The 19,284-nt window shown below is 37.8% G+C and overlaps 1 protein-coding gene across 2 annotated transcripts in view; it reads right to left on the bottom strand.

Moving 5' to 3' along the window:
- The window catches only part of CORIN (corin, serine peptidase), a 116,511-nt gene continuing 97,227 nt past the window's right edge, over positions 1-19,284 (bottom strand). For both annotated transcript variants that reach the window (XM_071743614.1, XM_071743615.1), the window contains exons 17-22: positions 9,886-10,008; positions 7,803-7,852; positions 6,109-6,283; positions 3,225-3,496; positions 817-950; positions 1-373 (exon numbers count right to left, since the gene is read on the bottom strand). In XM_071743614.1, the coding sequence (XP_071599715.1) occupies positions 191-373; positions 817-950; positions 3,225-3,496; positions 6,109-6,283; positions 7,803-7,852; positions 9,886-10,008 (937 nt within the window). In that variant the 3' untranslated portion in view covers positions 1-190. The remainder of the gene's footprint in view (positions 374-816; positions 951-3,224; positions 3,497-6,108; positions 6,284-7,802; positions 7,853-9,885; positions 10,009-19,284) is intronic.

Here is a 19,284-nt window from a genome sequence, read left to right as displayed (position 1 = left end):
TTATTAATTCTACCCCAAAGTATATTCACCAGCAGAGGGTTTACCGTTAACATACACTGTATATTCCATAGCTCCACAACAAGAATTGAAAGATCCTGAAACTCCTTTTCATAGTTTCTGGACTGCAAAATCTTCAGTGTTGGAGTGCTGATTTCATTATTCTGTTCAGCACAATTCTTAGCATCTGGAGTTAGTTTAGCAGAAAGGTATGGATGTATATTTGTCTTTCAATCCACTCAATAAAATGTGACACATTACTGTAAACTCCAGGTCCCAAAACCTTGGAAAAGCAGACAGAGCCCCAAGATGTTAAACCAAACAAAGTCCATCGCCCTGCAGGTTGCTCACACACAAGTGGTCCTCCACTGTCACCCTGCAACAGGAAAGAAAAAAGTCTTCAGGGGCTGCACATGGCCAGTAGTCATACAGTTACAGCTATGTCTCAGCTCCTGCAAGGATCTGTCTGTAATCAGTATCTCAGCTGTAAAACAGGCTGCTCTGCTGAAGTATGTAGCAGCACACAATGTTGCCATTATTTATTCCTGTTATAATTTGTAAAAAAAGTAGTCTGCAAAAGGCTCATAAAAATTAAAAAATTAGTCTAGTAGTTAACTAACACAAACAAATCTTAGTCTTCAACAGCATTTCATTATCATAAACTGAAACTGACTACACCAATATTAATAATGAAAGTTGAGTAAAAATACATAACCGGTTTTATTCCTATAACAGATGAAGTATGCTATACCCAACACACAGTGTTGTACTTTGAGTTCTGAAACTAAGCTGTAAGTTTCATGTTAGAGAGAAGCCTACCATGCAAGAGTCCACAGTGCCAGACTCATAGCCAGCACACAGCATCCTGCTGGTGATGGTTTTCATGTCAAAGTATGACTGGCATTGTTCCAAGGAAATGATGCGAACCTCTCCTTCTTGAAGCTTGAAAGGCACTAAAAAACAGAATTAAGCATTAAACTATACACATACAAATACGTAATGGCTCTGAGATATGATAAATATTTCCATTAGGGTAGATTATAAATCACAAAATCAGCCAGGTTGGAAAGGACCTCTGAGATCAAGTCTAACCCTTAATCCACTACCACTGTGGTTCCCAGACCATGACACTGAGTGCCACATGTCTTTTTTTAAAAACCTCCAGGGACAGAGAATCCATCACGTCCCTGGTCAGCCCATTCCAATGCCTGATCACCCTCTCTTGTAAAGAATTTTTTCCTAAGATCTAACCTAAACCTCCCCTGGCAGAGCTTAAATCCATGCCCTCTTGTCTTACTGAGAGCTGCCTGGGAGAAGAGGCCGACCCCCCCTGGCTCCAACCTCCTTTCAGGGAGTTGTAGAGTGATGAGGTCTCCTCTGAGCCTTCTCTTCTCCAGACTGAACATCCCCAGCTCCCTCAGCCCTTCCTCACAGGACTTGTGCTGGATCCCTTCACAGCCTCCTTGCTCTTCTCTGGACCTGCGCCAGCACCTCAATCTCCTTCCTGAACTGAGGGACCCAGAACTGGACACAGGACTCAAGCTGTGGCCTCACCAGTGCTGAGTACAGGGGAAGAATCCCTTCCCTGGACCTGCTGGCCACACTGTTCCTGATACAGGAACAGGCCTGATACAATGGCCAGGATGCCATTGGCCTTCTTGGCCACCTGGGCACACTGCTGGCTCATGTTCAGCTTCCTGTCAATCCAGACTCCCAGGTCCCTTTCTGCCTGGCTGCTCTCAGCCACTCTGTCCCCAGCCTGGAACTCCCCATGGGGTTGTTGTGGCCAAAGTGCAGGACCCTGCACCTGGCCACGTTGAACCTCATCCCGTTGGAACCAGCCCAACTCTCCAGTCTGTCCAGGTCCCTCTGCAGAGCCCTCCTGCCTTCCAGCTGATCCACACTCCCCCTCCCCAGCTTAGTGTCATCTGCAAATTTGCTAATTGTGGACTCAATCCCCTCATCTAAATCATCAATGAAGATATTAAACAGAACTGGGCCCAACACTGATCCCTGGGGGACACCACTGGTGACCGGCCGCCAATTGGATCAGCACCATTCAGCACCACTCTCTGGAGGCCTCCAGTGGTTTCTAACCCAGCACAGAGTACCCCTGCAGTCATAGTGCCAGACTGAGGAGGGGGAGAGAGCCTTCTTATGTGGTGTGGCACTTTTAAGGTGGGGACAGTGGGCTAGAAAACAGTAAGGCAAGGAAGGTGGAAGAGAGAGGTTCAACTCACTGTTCCATGACAGCACCTCCTTGTTTCTCCGTGCTGCTTTACTCTCATGGTAAAGCTTGGTATAATTACAGCCATTTTGAGTTATGTTTGGGTAAATGTTAGTGTATCAGGAAGCAGAATTTGATGGTTATTGAAATTACTTCAGTGAATTCAGGAGACAGTAAAGGACTTCTTCCTAGTCTAAAAAGCTGACCAAGCTCAAATTCTAAGGAAAGCTGTTCATCCTAGGGCACAAAGTACTAAATACTGTGTAGCCATGATGGCTTTTGATGCTTTAAAACATAAAACCTTTCAAACCAATGCACAAACCACACTAGAAAACAAAGGCATTTTTCCATCTCCCAGTGGTGCAAAAGCATTCCTTCTCCAGTGTAGAGAAGGGCAGCCTTCCCTCGTCAATAGTCTAATACCAAAAGGAGAAACACAATGGCTATAGCACTAACAGGGCTGGGACCAGGATAATTTGCATATGATGCATACAGAATTGGTTGTTTAAACAAAGATTTATGTAACACAACTGTCCAAAGTCCAAAGTCTGACACAGAGCTTCAATTCAAGAAAATGTTCATTCAGCCTGGATGCCAGTGCTTTCAGTGTGTTCCACCTTCACAAAACTAGAGATGTTGCTACTCCCATTAATCTTGTGTCTTCTCAATACAGTCCTCAGTACAACCTAAACCAGTAAAATGGTAACCAATTCATTTGGCTTTCTTCATAGGACCTTCTAGAGCCTCAACATTTTGAAAACCAAGCCTCTTGTCTAAGTAAGGTCTAAGGAGCATAAATTCAGGCTGCTGGTTTGAAAGAGCTAGGCTCTAGTCACAGCCAGATCCCTTCATGAATAGTTACAGTTCCCTAGTATTTAATAAGGTCTAGTAATAATATAAATGGGTTAAGTGTTGTAATGGGATCACTTATTTGATTAAATCGGTAGAAGGTTACCATGTTTTGCCAAGAGTATACATCATTAAAAAATATTCATCTTACTTTTGTGGCCCATGTGTCCCCAGCCTGTGATGTAGCAGTAGGTATCTGGCCGAACCAGCTGGTCCTTGCTGGGCAAACAGACAGGTCTGACATAGCTTGTCTCAGTTATATCCTCATCCAGTTCCACAATACTGATATCATAGTCCACAACAGCTCTGTTGTAGCGTGGATGGAGGATAATGGTCTTCACTAGTCGGGTCTGCATGAAGCTTGATGGATGATCAAGATTGCTGATCCCAAACACGACTTTCCAAACAGCAGCATTTTCTCTCCTTTGAAAAAAAAAAAAAAAAAAAAAAAAAGGAAATTCCAATCAACAGCACTCTTTAAAGCTAAAATGCCTGAGAATTTTTTCTCACTGACTTTTTGCATGTTACAGTGCATGTACAAATTCTACAAGAAAAGACAAATGCTTAAACTATCATTATTTAGCACTAAGTAGCAACAAAAAGGCAATGATTTCCATTTTATTCCAGCCTGTTACCAAAGCTCACACCTTCAGATGAAATGCAGCCACCAAGAAATGCATTTGCTGAATTAAATGCTAAGGGCACGTACAAATTTCTCCAGGGTGACAATATTGTTCAGTAGGAGGCTGCTGACAGCAGTAAGTCCAGCCGAAATCCCACAGAAAGAAGAAATTCTATTATGATATTTAGATTTTTTATGGTAGCCAGGGGAATAGTCCCAGATTTATTGGGTATTCACTCTGTGCCAAGCATAATTCTTATGCCCAAGATCAAAGGTGACTGTGACTCTTACAGTTGCTTAAGACTCTTCTGGTAAACATCCAAGATCATAAAAAAAATAATTTATACGATAGCAGTGGGGAGACTGGACTACCTTCTGTTGAAACACATGAGAAAAACATCGAACATATGAAAGGCTTCAGGCTGTCATCTCTGGATCATAACTGGTCACAGGATGAGTCACAGATTCCTAATTAGCCTGTGATTCCAAAAACCCTCAAAAATTTCATCATTTTCCACAACTAAGCACCTTTGAAAAACCAAAGTGTAATCAAAGCAGGAAAAATCTAATCTTTTTCACAGTTCTCAACAGAACTGAAATTTCTATAATTTGTAAAGAGATTTGGTTTCTAAATAAGGATATCTTTATCTTGAGTTGCATGAAAATCCTGTTATTTCAGACTTCACTGTCATTTTACCATCATGATCAGCTTGTGAGATTTTCCATAAAGTTACAGGATTAAGTGCTAAGAATATTCGTATACAGTTATGTTTATGAACACTGTAAAAAAGCACTGCACAGAGCAATGTGCAGTCACAGCCAGAATTTATTTTCCGACAGGGCAGAAACCTTAATGTCATCTATGCTTTGGTATAATGGATTTCAAGAAATCTTGACAAAACTATACAGACTATAATAATAAAACTAGCAAATGACAGTGTTGAACGCAGCTCTTTCCATTTATGCCCCCTGCCAGTATTTATGACTATTTGAACTAACACTTGTTGCTGCATAATTGTTATATGGTTCTCATGTTTTTATCCCAAATGTCACATGAACTTCATAAAATACTTCACAAAACTGATTTTGTCTAACCAACCACAGCACTTTAAAATCTATTTTAGTTGTTGGCTTATATGGTTGGTTTGGTAAATTTTTAAATGTGTTATATTAAGAAAGCTTTGTGGAATCAAGAATAATCGTGCTGTTGCTCTATCAGGCTATTCAAATGAAGAATATAAAGATTTCAGGCCACGGGGAATATAGCCTCAAATATCTTCAGAGAAGTTGAAGAAAAAATGTTTGTATATCTCCTCAATGAATTATGAAATTAAATATCTTAGTACTTTAAGGCATCTAGAATACAAACTTGAGACTCTTTGCACACGATAATCTGAGCTCACACAGATATCATGCAGCCCAAATGAGGCCTAATGAGCAATTCCAAATGGTGGCTCTCTTTCTGCATTTGACAAAAACAGGAGAATTTTTACTGACCTCTAAACCCCATCCTTTCTTTCAGAACATCAGGAACAGTTCCTTCTAAGGTAAAGAAATATTCCAGATACTGCTTAGATTCATTTAAAAATAGATGGGGAAAGAGGAGACATTCTTGGTGCAGGACCCCAAATCTGATAAATTCTTGTTTGTATTATTCAGGTTTTAGCACTCTTAGTTTAGAAGGCAAGTCATCTAGGTTACTATTTTAAGTTTCAGGTTATTACTTCTCTCTGAATGGAATTGGTACTTGAACATCCTTAGGGCTTGATATGATGTGACAGTCAGAACTGAGGTCTCTCCTATCGTCATTTCCTCTAGCATTTCATTAATAGATTCATATCTTGAGATATTCACACTACCACCTGCCACGTGTCTGCTGGCTTGGATACAAAAGCAACAAAATTTATCCATACCACAAGTTTCATCAAGAGCCGGGAAAGTAAAATAAGAAAACCAATACAAACAAACACTAAAGAAACTGGTGTTTCAGAAATAAAAAATAATAATTATTATTACTGAAAAAGGGAATTATTAACATTATGAAGAAATATCAGTCATGAGGTACTTGCTTGCTACAGTATTTCTCCTGACTGGAACAGAAAGAAAGGTGTTTAATGTAGTCTAAAATATTTTCCAATAATTTCTTCCTTTTCCTCTGTCCTGCTGAAAGTCAGGACATCTTCATTTAGCTTTCATCAGTAGGGACACCAGTTATGGATAATAAAGTGTTTGAAACTCTAAGATGATGCTGTTTCATACCATTTACTTTTTTTTGTAGTCTCTTAAAACCAGGCCCCTGTGATGTCCCCTTCTGCAATGACCATCACCTCCCCCCAGTGTGTTCAGTACAGGAGGGAGGACTCGGTAATTCACGAGTGCAAGTTTATATGAACAGTAAAACTGAGCCTCTCACCCTTCAAAGCAGTGTGCTACTGTCAAGACCCATTTCTTTGCAATCAAAACACAGCCACATATGTGTCCACTCGGGTCACTCTGCAGGGAGCACTGCCATGGCCATCTCCCTGGGCGACTTGTCCTGCCACCAAGGATCCTCTTGTTCATGCGAGCAGCTGGGCGACGGCCACAGTCTAGTGAGAAAGAGATGCAGAAGGTAATGATGAATCATTACCCCAGGGGCAGCACTTACCTTCTTGCAAGAAAACTGGGCAGAGAATAATATTAACAGAGTCGTGCAATTGCACTGAACAATACAGGAAATGAGATAAGCAACAGCCACACAGTATTGAATGCATCGAGCCATTTTCATCCTTCCTTTCTATCAAGCAATAGCTCTCCTGCTACTGATTTTGAACAGCTCAGCCTGAAATATTATCCCAGATAAGTTTGGGAACCTAAATTTCTTTCTTTCCGGAGTCACCATGTTGCTCTTGGGAAGGTTTCCTGGGTTTATGTCCTTGTCTTCCTGTCAGCTAGCAATGTTCAGGCTACTTTGTACTACCCATAAGAACTGCTTCTGGAAAAGCTGCTCAGAAATATTTGCTTTCCTTAAGCCATGTGTGAGGTGAATGTCACATTGTTTACTCAGCTTCATGGCAGAAAGCCTGCTTTGTCCATGGAAATTACTATGGGAGAATATTTGAAGATCTGAAGACATTCCAGTACACTGTCCCTTCTAATTTAAAAGCCACTTCCACTAGGAATTATATCAGATTCCCATCTGATGTACTGTTGCCTTTCCGAAACAGTTGGCCCTTCAGTTTTGTTTCACTTTATATTCTGGATGTGTAAGATGACTCAACCAGATTTAGAGAACAAAATAACAGCATAAGATTCTGCAGTCAGCCTCCCTGTGGTGGATATGCTGCCATTGCATACATCCATGGGAATGTAATGGTGAAGAAATTAATTGGAGCAATGGATATTTGTAACTTGTGACTCTTACTGTGTTCATTCAGATTCAGAGGGGTTTTGAGTGTACCTAAAGCAACATATGTCTGAAGTAAACACATTTGACAGGCTTCTATTGCTTTTTTTTCTTTTTCTCCTGATAGGAGTAGTAAATGTTTTGATTAGTTTCCTAAATTTAGGTCATGCTTTGTGAATAATTTTCCCTTGTTGAGCTAATTCAAAATGTAAGTGTCCTTCAGCAAAGCCTTCCTTGTCTGTAAAACATGATTTTATTGAAGATGAAAAATTCTTGCATTTTTCAAACCAGTTTGATTTTCACAGACTGCTATGCCAACAGACTTGGTGTGTAATTTTCTACTTGAGGTTCTTCTGTTCCCTTTACAACTAAACAGATCACAGCTTCAGCTCCCAGGCAGACAGCTTGATAAGCATCCTGGTTGTAAAGGATATTTTTAGCAGGAATTTTTATCAAATTTATTTTTGGAATCTGACTCTTGACAAAATTAATGTTGTGGGAGCAAGACTGGACTACTGCAATACACAGCCTTGTAGTCCAAAAACCAGTCATGAAACTGAACAGAGCAGAGGGAAAAAAACAAGCAACCAACAACAAAAAACCCGTATACTGCAGAAGTCTAGTCAAATTTCAGAATGAGTCCACACCAAATGGCTGCATTTGTTGCAAATAATTAACATATATTGAAAACCACATTTTTTTTATTAGTGCTTCTCTCTTACCTTCTTTAGTGCAAAAGAGAGCCACTTTGCTTCTGCTTCGACACATCTGTCTAAATATTGAAACAAGAACATGATAGGAATCTGAATTAATTGATGTAATTTTTGGTAGTCTGCAAATCAACACAGTACTTGTGAAATAGCTGTTAAGAATTCCCCCAAACTGTAAGAAGAAACATAAGGAGCTTCTTATGCCAGATCATCCAGTTTCCAGTGCCTGCCTGGAGTTAATTCAAAATATTAGTTCAGCTTTACAATTTATTTCATGAGTGGATGCTACATATTTTGCAGACTGCCTGGATCTCTGGGCACCAATCCAGCTCAGAGGTCAGGGGGGATGCACAATCAGTCAGTCAAGTCTTAATCTGTGGCACCTGAAAGAAGAGAAATGCCCATTCTCCTCTTCCTTACAGCTGAAGGGTAGAATTTTCTTTGAAATGCCTTTGATAACAGATAACCTTTCTTGCCATTAAAGTTTGGGTGCTTTGAAGAAATCCAGGAAGTTTGCAAAAGTATTGTAACAACAAAAAAATAATTTCTGTTTGATATTTTTAGCTAAGAGAGGAAAGAAGTGAATCTTTGTCAAAGGTATTGAGATCCTAGTTAAAACAGCAAGCATTGTTTCTCAACTAGCTGACTGCCTTTTTATTTCCTTGACTTTTTTGTTCCTATTGTAAATGTGCTTTTCTGAGGCAGATGTAGAGCTAAATTAGACTGGATACACAGATTAGCTGTCCCCAGGTAATTCTTTAAGGCTCCCCCACTAGGGAGGAAGTGTATTTAAACTGCAGTCACCTAAAAAGAGGCTGCATTTGATTTTAAATCATAGGTGCTAATGTGGGCATGACAACAAAGTGCCAACAAGTCACCAGATTAGCTTGAATCTGTGATCTGACCAGACCTCTGTCCCATACGTTGCACTTCAGTGACTGAACAGAATGATTGTGGACCTGCTTTTGTGTGTGGCCATAACTCAAACTGTTCATTCTTGGAATATTCTGGAGAAAATTTAGAAATTTAGATACCATTTAGGTTTGTGGAAATAGACAGTGAGAATGGAAAAGAGTCAAAATGAAAATTTTCGACTATCTGGCACTACCCTGTAATTGTCCTTCTTCTAAATAAAGAAATAAAAATGAACTTAAATGAATAGGGAAACTACTGATGTAAAACAGAACTACAACGCTGAGATGTAGGAAAGGACAAGCAGGTACTTACAGACACATTTGCTTTTAGTATTCTACCATTACAGAAAAGTTTCACTTCAGAAAATAATGGAGCCAAGCAAAAGAGAAGTAGGTGTATTCCTCAGATTTGTGTCTTCACATGTGTTGTATCTCTGCATTTGGCTGAGACAGTTTTTCCTCGTGAAACAGAAGGATCCTCTATGGAATAAGGATGTTCTGAAATCTCCCAGGTATTTGAAAGAGAACAGGGAAACAACAAACCTGCTTTTTGAAGACTGCAATTTCATCTGGGGATTAGGTGGCTCTCCCAGCTTTGTCCTGGATGCTTACGTTCATTTGCTCTTCCATCTCAAAGTTACACCTTGAATATCTCAACCATGAAATCCTGGCTTCTCATTACCAACTACCTGTTTAGTTAAGTTAATTAAAAGGAATATACTAACATCTGAAGCCAGAGGAGCTGCTAAGAAAACTACTGTTGGTGGATATAGCTTCTGCTGTGGTTGCTCCAAGTGTTTGAATCCAAACCATATGGGGTGCAGAGGATGGTGAGATTGCTGCAGGCTTTGCTGTACAGTACTTAATAGACTCTCTTTTTCAGCCAGAATTTAATGAAGCTCTCTGGTCCAGTTGTTCCAAGGTCATCACCTCTATGTGACCCAAACACTGCTAGTCTAGCAGAATAGGCCCCAAGAATTCACAAAGTGTACTCAAAAAAGACTATAGTTGTAGTAGACAGTAAAATCATTATAGACTGTTTCTTAACAACTCACATGAGAATGTGCTGGGATTTATACACATACCTGGGAAAAAAAGGTCTAACAAAAGGAATTTGTCATCTTTCATTGATAAATGACTACCCACAGCAGTGAAATAAATTTCATTTCCCCGTTACTTACCCATTCACTAGAAGTGCATGCAAAGTGGATGCATTCTTATTCTTCCAGTCTGAGTGCAAATTCAGCCATTTTTGATGCTGCATTTCCTCATTCTCCATCACAATTTGTGTTTTGGATGGTCCTCTGAAACAAATGAAAGACATTCACAGATGTTCTATAAGGTCTCTATGTTACAATCACGAGGCCCTATTGCCTTCTGTTTACTCCAAATATACAGAGCTGAAACAAAGCCACACGTGGCAGTCATAGTTAGGGGAATGGAAGCACCCCAGGAAGCCAAAATATTACTGTCACTGATAATTGTATTTTCTGACAAGAACCAGAGTTGGAAATGAGAACAACAAAAGCTTTCTGGTGGCATTTACTCCAGTGCACGCGCTGGCATACTGTTTCTATAGTTTCTTACATTAAAAAAGTACAAAAAATACATCTTTGTGTGCTGAAGAGACAAAAGAAAAAATATTTTGTTACATTCCTGTTTTTAGAAATCCATTAAAATTTAACTGTACAGGGCAGTCTGTGTCTTGTTAATAATACTTGACAGTATTTATTTCTAAGTCCAAGCTGCCTGCTTTGCAAAACAGAAAAATCATGGGTGACTATATAAAACCTATCCTACCATGGAAAATTAACACGAATACAAATATCCACTTCTTCCATTTAGTTATTTCCTGGTAAACTCAAGCCATTGAGGAAAATTTTGTTTAAGTAAATCTTACTTGCTAAATGGAAAAAAGTGCATTTTTACACGGCCTTACAAATCATGAAACCTCCCAGCACAAGAAAGTTAGTAGCCACATTATTAGCCATCAATCTCTGTTAATGACAAGGACTTTCACGGACTGAACACCAGTTCAAGATCAAATTCTAAATCCTAGTTCGAGTGAGAAAAGTTCAGGAAAACTGAATTGTGTCCTAAAAGTTGACTCTGAACCCACTCTCACATGACAGTACCTAGTAATGTCAGCCAGCCTATTAATTTGTCTTAAGTCCAATATTCAGTACTTCTTATATTTATTTTTAAATACTTTAAAAAGTGCAGCATCCTTTACACACCTGAATGCATAAATTAACAATGTGCTGTCAGTGCAACCATACAGAAATGTTTTCAGCAGGGCTGTCAGAATTTACTGGACTCTGAGGTCACAGCTCTGGATCCTGCCTATTACACGACTCATTTTTCAAAACCTTCTCTGAACATATTTAAGCAAATAAATATAATTCCATTATATACTACCCAGAATGTGCAGGCAGATAGTAACAGGCATTTTTTAACAGCTGTGTTTTTTCCTCATTTAGAGAAGGCTGCTGCAAAAAGAGCTTTATTCTTCAGTACGTTCTTATAGCAAACAAAAAAACTCTCCTCTTCATTTCCATCACTTGTTCCCCACTCTTTTTCTCACCAAACATACACAGACTTCATTTTCGTAAGATAATATTCTGCCTTATGATGTTCTGTGAAGAATTACATTCACCACTTCATAACTGTGTACAACAATATTCTATGTAGCTGTAAACAATGTCTCATCTATAATATAAGTAACTCAAAAAATGTGCAAAAATTTGCAAGAATCAGGCATCTGCTGGATCCAAATGTATTTTTCCAGATACCAGATGATTTTGCTGAAGCCTGGAGTACTGAGCAATGGCTTGCAATGCTATAATCATCATTTAGCAGATATGTACTTCCAAAGCAGAGCAACAATCTATCAGATACTTAAGCCCGTATGAAATTTTATGATTATTAATTCAAGCTATTGTACTTAGTATAAGTAAAGTTATGGCTACCTTTTTTTCCTTGGTATTCACAGCTTGATATAATACACTCAAAACCAGCAAGCCTTAATTTGTCTTTAGAATGCCTTCTATAATCTTTTATAGAGAATTTCTGGATGTTGTTTATACAGTGTTTTCTTTTGGATAGGCAAGGACCACCACTTGGCTCTTTTCATCTATTTTAATTAGAAGTAGCCAGAACGAAGAGCTTCATTTCTAGCTGATGAAAGATGGAGACAATGGCTGGCATCTGCATAGAGACCAGACCATATTTATAATTGCCAGAGAATTAGAGAACATGAGCTAAAAATGTTAGAGGAGGAGTAAAGACTCTGGCTGCTGTGAGCTTCTGGGTGGGAGACTTTCAGAGTCCGGGGGGGGCTGTTATGCCAGCAGACATTACACCAGCAGCTGTGAAGTGCTTAGAGGAAAGGAGGGAGCCAGAGCAATGGGGACTCATTTTAGCCAGGCCCATCCTGTGCTCCAGAAACACAGCAGGCAGCAGGTTAAACCTCTCAGAACTGTAGCACACAGTTCCCTCTGTGGACACATTCTAAAGAAAGGGCAGAAGGATCTTTCAATGAACAGACCTGTATTAACTCATAATTTCTTCATAAGAATATTTTGGTTTTCTGAGTTTCTTACAGACTCCAACAACAGTGCTATATCTACATCTTTGAGTTCAAAATTGCCACTCTCTTGCCACTTTTTTACTTCAGTGGCCTGCTGAAGCTTATATAAATTAAGTCAATATGGACAAAAGTCATGTATGTGGCCATATGTAATATCTTTCAAGATTACAGACAAGTCAAATAAAGAACCTTTTTTATTAAACACTTTTATTTGTCTCTTTCACTTCTTTGCAATTTTGTTCCTTTTTTTTCTTTTTCTTTTTCCTGTGATTTGCATATTACAGAAAAGCTTTGTTCAGAAATCATTTTGTTGATTTTAGACTTGTCCTTTTAATTATTATCTATATCGCAACAATAAGCGAAAGTGAAACTGTATTTGCCTGGAACAGAGTATGTAATATTGAGGCACCTCAGTTAAAGAGGATATTCAGAAACTGGAGAGGGTCATGCAGATGACTTCTAAATTTTCTAGGGGCCTATGTCCCTGATGCACAGGGAGAGGCTGTGGGAACTGGACTTCTTTACTTAGGTGAAAAGAAAGCTAAGGGACAACTCAATAGCAACCTGCAGCTACTCAAAAAGGAGTTTAAAGGAGGTGGAATCAAACTTTTCTCAATAGTGCTGAATGGTAAAACACAGGGAAGTGGCCTAGAGTGGCAGCTTTAATTAACACTCCTGGTTAATTCAGGTCATTTCTCCAGTCTGTCAAATTTTTGAATTCTAATCCTGCCCTTCAAAATGCTTTCCAATCCTCCCAGTTTGATGCTGAATGAGAAATTATTAAGTGTACTCCACTCTGTCATCTGACTGACTCACAACAACACTGTCTTCCCAGACCCACTGGCACGTGTCTGGTCTCCAAACTGATCCATCTTTATGATTTCATAACGAATCATCAACAGTCTCATATAATTTCATCTTTGTCCATAACTCCTTACTTATTTCAAGTGTCATTTCATATGGTGTGAAAGATTGAAATGTATCATATCTACTGTTTCTTGCCTCTCCACCACGTCTCTGCCTTTTCACAGAATAAGCTCTGTGACTCAGATGTGATTTGTTATTGATATATGTATTCTGCCTGTCATCAAGATCTTGTACGCCTGCATTTGTTGATAACTGAAGTTAGGCAACTAGTTTATGAATTTCTGCATCTTCCTCTTTTTCCCCTTTTATTTCCCTTTTTATTTATTTTTATTGCATATTAAACCAAAAAGAAAAAAAAACATAAACAGAAGGCAGAGACTGATTTTAGGTTATGAACTTTCATCATTAGAAGTAACAGAATTTAGTATACTTCCATACAGCTTTGGTTTTAATACCTCATTCTCCCTATTCCACTCTTTCAAATGTATTAATTAGAAAGGTTAGAATAAAGAGTAAATCTATAAATTGGATTCCTCCTCCCTTCAAATTAACAGTAATATAACTGTTCAGCTTCTACAATTCCATTGTTTTAAGCTGCATGTGAGATCAGTCTTGGAAAACAAAGCCTTGTGTTATGCCAGAGGGTAATGAATAACGTGTGTATAAGCACCAATACAAAACAAATTAGGCCTATTTCAAAGCTGGAATAGCATCTGTTTTCTATCTGTACTAACATATTGGTTAAGATGGTTCTTGGTCTTGATCAGAATTCCATAAAGGCATGGCTGTGCCATAGAATATGGAGTAAAAGATCAGAACCTTGATTTCAAAATCAGAGAAGCCTGAAATTTTAATGTGAAAACACATGGAGTCACAGAAAATTGAAATTAAAAATATTCACAACGTTGTCAGAAAACTAAAACATGATTAAATAGTTCTTACAGTTTTTGGTGCAAAGCCATCACTAATAATTCCAGATTTTAAAATGCCTACAATCTTAGATCTCAAGGCATAGGCTGCTCAGCCCTAACAAGAATGAGTTAACATGTAATTACACTGAAAAAAAATGTATATGCTTGCTTTTTCACTGTCATTTTGGGCTTTGCAAGCCATAGGGTTCACAAAGTATGATTTTGTAGACTAACTTAAAAAAGACCCTTTGGGGCTAACCAAATTTAAAACTATACATAAAATACGGATTTTCTTTGCTGGAAGTCTTAATTCAACTTTAAATTAAATTTAAAGTCCTTCATTTAAGGCTAAATAACTTTTAGTTTTAAAACAATGAAGGATACATTTCAAAGAAAAATACTGTTTTGAAACAAAATTTTAAGTGTTTTATTTTTAAAAGTTTAAGCAAAGTAATTTGACTTTTCAACTTTTTTTCCCCCTGCTGAAATGATTCCCTGGCCTTGAACAAAAATTACTGTTGGCCTTTACAGAATTATTACTTACTAGGAAACGTTCCCATAGTTCTACTGGCAATAACACATTAGCCAGAAAAAACACTTAACTTGCACATTCCAGGACTGATGGATTTATTATTTGTTTGGTGTTAAACTGACTAAAAATTTTATTTGAAAGCCCCAAGGAAAAAAAGTTTTAAAAACTTTTCATAATGCCATTTCTACAAGCTGTGACATAACATAGTTAGAAAAAGAATTTGTGATCAATCTTTAGACTAAAACAATTTCTTTGGTTGGCAGTACTCACAAATCTTTCTATTTCTTTTAGTCAGTCACAGAATCACAGAATGGTTCAGGTTGGAAGGGACCCCTGGTTGGAAGTCATCTGGCCCAGCCTCTCTTGGTCAAGCAGAGCCAGTTGCCCAGGAGCATATTCAGACAGCTCCAAGCTTGTTGGATATTAAATCATTAACAACAATTATTTTTTACTTAAAGAATGAGAAGTATCCAATCATAGAGACAAAGAGATAAGGTACCATAAGCTTTATGATTATTTGAAGCAACTGTCATAATTAGCACAGATTTATCAAACTAAAATTTCTTTTTAAAAAGCCTTATCCAAATAATTACATTTTAAACTACATATGTACAGGAAAGATGAAACATAATTGCCCATATTTAATCTTGTACAATTCTAATGCCCTGATTGAAGTCAATGTATTTTAATGTTGATTTATGGTTGCTCAGAATTAGTAAATCAGTCCTCCACATGTACCACAGCTTGTAATGTTATTTTCAGTAAATTTTATTTGATAGTTATTTGCTGCCACTCTTGAAAAAAAAAATACAATCTAAAGATTTCACTAATTTTCTAAATCTTCTAAAGATTTAATAGAACACACTTTGGCCATGGAAAATATAAATGTATTCAAGGTAGGCCAAGCATACTTTACATTCTGTTGCATCTTTCAATAATGACTCTTTACATTCTTGTCGAGAAACCCAGATTGAATTAGTGAGTTCAAATACTTCATCTTTGGCATGGAATTTGATTTACTTATTCTTGGAGATAATAAAGGAAGTTAGTAGGACAGAAGTATTCCATTTTTTATTTAAGATGTTTTTAAACAAATCAGATGTTAAAATAAACTTCCATTGTTTTAATTGCAGAAATAGTTAGAAAGTAATTAGAAATCATAATTCATGTGAGAACAAAAGATTATTGGTCCAGCAGCTTGACTGCTCAGTTGTCAAATATTATTAAAGAACTTTGTACCAAAGAGAGAGTGACAAAAAGCCAGGCAGCAACAGGAGACTGGCCTTTCTCTCCCACAGACTGGGGATGCTACAGCAGGGGAAGGAAGGCCAAGGAACTACCTGTTTCAAGGGACCACAAGTGGTGCAGCCATCAAGAAAGGGAACAAGAGCAGCAGAAGAGTAAGTAGCAGAGCTTACTGTAGAGTGTTTATAAACAAGTCACTTGGTAAACAGCTGTGATTTTATGCTGATACTGCTACATCAGTCAAAATTCCCCCATTCTGGGTACAAACTACCGAAGTTTATCATAATAACATTGGTTATCTCATGTAGGAAAGAAAGACAAACTACTCCCCTATAGTACCACAGAGTAACAGAACAACTCCACTAACTTCTCATTTTGTCAAAGTTCAGATCTGAGCAGACCATGGTTTTATCATCACCACTCCATCAACAGAAAACATGGACTTCAGAGTACATGGAAATGTTTTTTAAGACTAAACATCAATGCAGATCTGCAGCCTTCTGACACCCTGTCCTGAACCTGCACAGTTTGCCCATCTTCAGCAGCACAACCTCTGCAGCATGCACCAAGCTACAGCTAATCCTAATGGTGACTGCTGCCCCATTCTCTCTCTGTGTTAGCAGGAAAACTAATTGCCAGAGATTGGCTTTACTGTATTTAAACTTGGGACTCAGTCAGAGGTCTCTGAACAAAGTTATTCTGAGGTGAGCAGGCAGTCCCATCAGGTGATAAGATAGTCCCCTCTGGCTGTAAGCCATGAAACCTAAGACTTGAATAAACAGTTCCTATTAGGCTCTTAGCATTATAAACAGAAGTTTACTTTGCATCTAACATTCTTTTTGCACTAGAGGAGAACAGAAGAACTCCTAAGAACACACATTACATAACTTGAGCAACAGCCTCCGTTAGTCCAAAGATTTTCAGACAATGCTTGGAACTTGCAGTTTCCTGTGATATTGCATCATGCATCACACAACACATGTTGTGCTTTGAAAAACTGTAGAAACACATCATCTGCAGAATTAGAATTGGCCAACAGGCAGGAAAAAAGCTTCAATTTTGTTCAGCAGGCAGAACAGAATCACCTTTACTGTTGCTTCAGACACTACCTCCCAAACAGACAGATTGCTATTCTGTAAAATGTGCTGCCACTATCAGCTATATTAACCTAAGTTTAACCACCTTCATTTGATTATCTTTATTTTTTTCAAATTAATTTAGGCTGAAGAATTAAAAATACATACAATCTGTGAGGAAGACATAGTTTTCTTATTTTAAACATTAGCCACATCATACAACAACTGAGAGTTGTCTCTGGGAAAGCACGAGACAGTTGTGAAAAATAGTTTATAGAAAATAAAAATACCGCAGGCTACCATTCATTATAGTCTTAAGAAGTCTCAGCTTTATATATAGTGTGCATTGTTTAAATGCAAGAACTATTAAATCAAAACCAAGAATCATAAATCATTTGCAAAGAAATCTCCGTTAGCCACAAAACTGTCCGGCTCTGCAGAATTTCTATATCAACAATTTTTGATTTCTGAAAGGCTAAAACAAAGTATCTCCCATTAGGAATATCTGAAGAAAAACACTGCTTAAATATATATATATATATATATATATATATATAAAGTACATAAAAGGACTTATTTTTCATCATTCTTTGAGTTGCATGCAATATCCAGTCTAATTTATTTGTACCCTCAATGGTGACTGAAAATAGTTTATTAAATACACCCATGTTATCAACCTCACATGCAGACTTTCTTGTTATCGTAAGTCCAACAAATAATGTATGCAGGACATAATGGCCAACAAATGAAGGTTAAGGATATAAATCAAATTTCACAGTGGCAAGAAACTCCCTATCTATCATTCCACCTTCCACTTCATCATATAGAAAATGTTACCTGCTGTGATGTTTCCACTGAACCCCTATGCAACGTCAAAAGAAGAATTAAATAATTATGTTAACTTGCCTTATTCCTTTTTGAAATTAGTTCTGGTTAACGCATTATAATCTTCATATTTTTCTTATAGATCTTTTTCAAAGCTTATTTACAGAGTTTTGGCAGTGCCACGTAAGAAAACCTTGGAGAATAGCTGAGAAAATCAAGCTTCAGGTGACTGACAAAATCAGGCATTAAGAAAAGGAAAGATAAACACTACTTTGGTTTTCTAAAATATTGCAAGGAAAAACTAGAAATTAGTATTCCAGTCAGACTTAAGCTGTAGCCTTCAGATTTGACCTAAAATTTTCCACTGCCCTCCGCACAATTATCTGTCACACAAAAAAGAATTTATAGAGAAAAAGAATTTGTGGAGTATCTGCCCCTGTCAGAAAATGGATTTGTGAGATTTAGGAATTATGTTTGTCTCGTACATTTCTCAAAAGTGAGAGGATTGAAAAGGTCTGTTTGCAAGCTTCAGTGAAGAAGCAGGGAGGTACTCATTTCTACTCAGGCCAATTTCAGCCTAGGCACACCTCTGAAAAAAGGAAAGAATAAGAGGTCTTGTGATAATTTAATACTTTTTTCATTTTCCAAGAAGCAAGCATTACAGCATAGTTAAACAAATTTCCTGTTAGGGCCATGAGACTGAAATGTTAAGAAGAAAAGATTAATATTAAGACCATCAGTTTGTTCTTAGACAACAAAGTAGTAAAAGCACTATTTTTTAAGATTATCAAAGGAGTTTGACCTTATTAAGGTGTTATAAATTTACAGCATAGAGATAGCACCAATAATATTTACATATACTAAACTAGCTAGAGAAGTACAGAATTGCTGTGTGTGAGAATGGCAGGCAGTCCATTCAGGTCTTGGTTTCAGGGCATCTGTAAGAATTGATGTCAAGCAACTCTGCAGTGCAAGACAATACAGAGTAGGTTAAGTGCAGACACTGTAAGCCAAGATCTTTATCCTCCTGCATATTCTGAGAAAGGTACAAAGAACAATATTGCATGTCAGTATATGTAGTGGTAAAAGGCAGACAGAAAAGACACTTCTTAATCCAGTTTGGGCATCAGCCACTAACAAAAGAGATCCTTCTGTATTATCCAGGTTATCATTTTCTAATATAGGACAGCACTCACTGGATACCAGAGCAGACGAACTTGGTTTTTATCCAACAGTTATATTTTTCATCAACCATTCCATAAAGCAGCTGTTATTTTAGTGTGGTTGCAGTAAGAAAGATGCATAAAGACCTTTTTTTTTTTTTTTTTGTTTTTCTCTGAGTTCCATATAGAAAGCTCTATTTTTAAAAAGCAGTTGTTTAGAGATATCCAAGTTAAATATATCTGGTTGCCAAGCTCACAGTACTTACTGCAGGATACAAACGAATGCAGAGAATTTTTCCTGTTTTTCCAAAGTCTGCTTTAATTCTTTAGGGAGATAGAGTATCACACAGCAAGAGGCCCAGCAAGAACTGC

Source organism: Heliangelus exortis, chromosome 4 (assembly GCF_036169615.1).
Source record: "Heliangelus exortis chromosome 4, bHelExo1.hap1, whole genome shotgun sequence".
Classification (NCBI taxonomy): Eukaryota; Metazoa; Chordata; class Aves; order Apodiformes; family Trochilidae; genus Heliangelus; species Heliangelus exortis.
The sequence above is the reverse complement of the archived record's forward strand: the minus strand, read 5'-3'. Positions and strand labels throughout refer to the sequence as shown.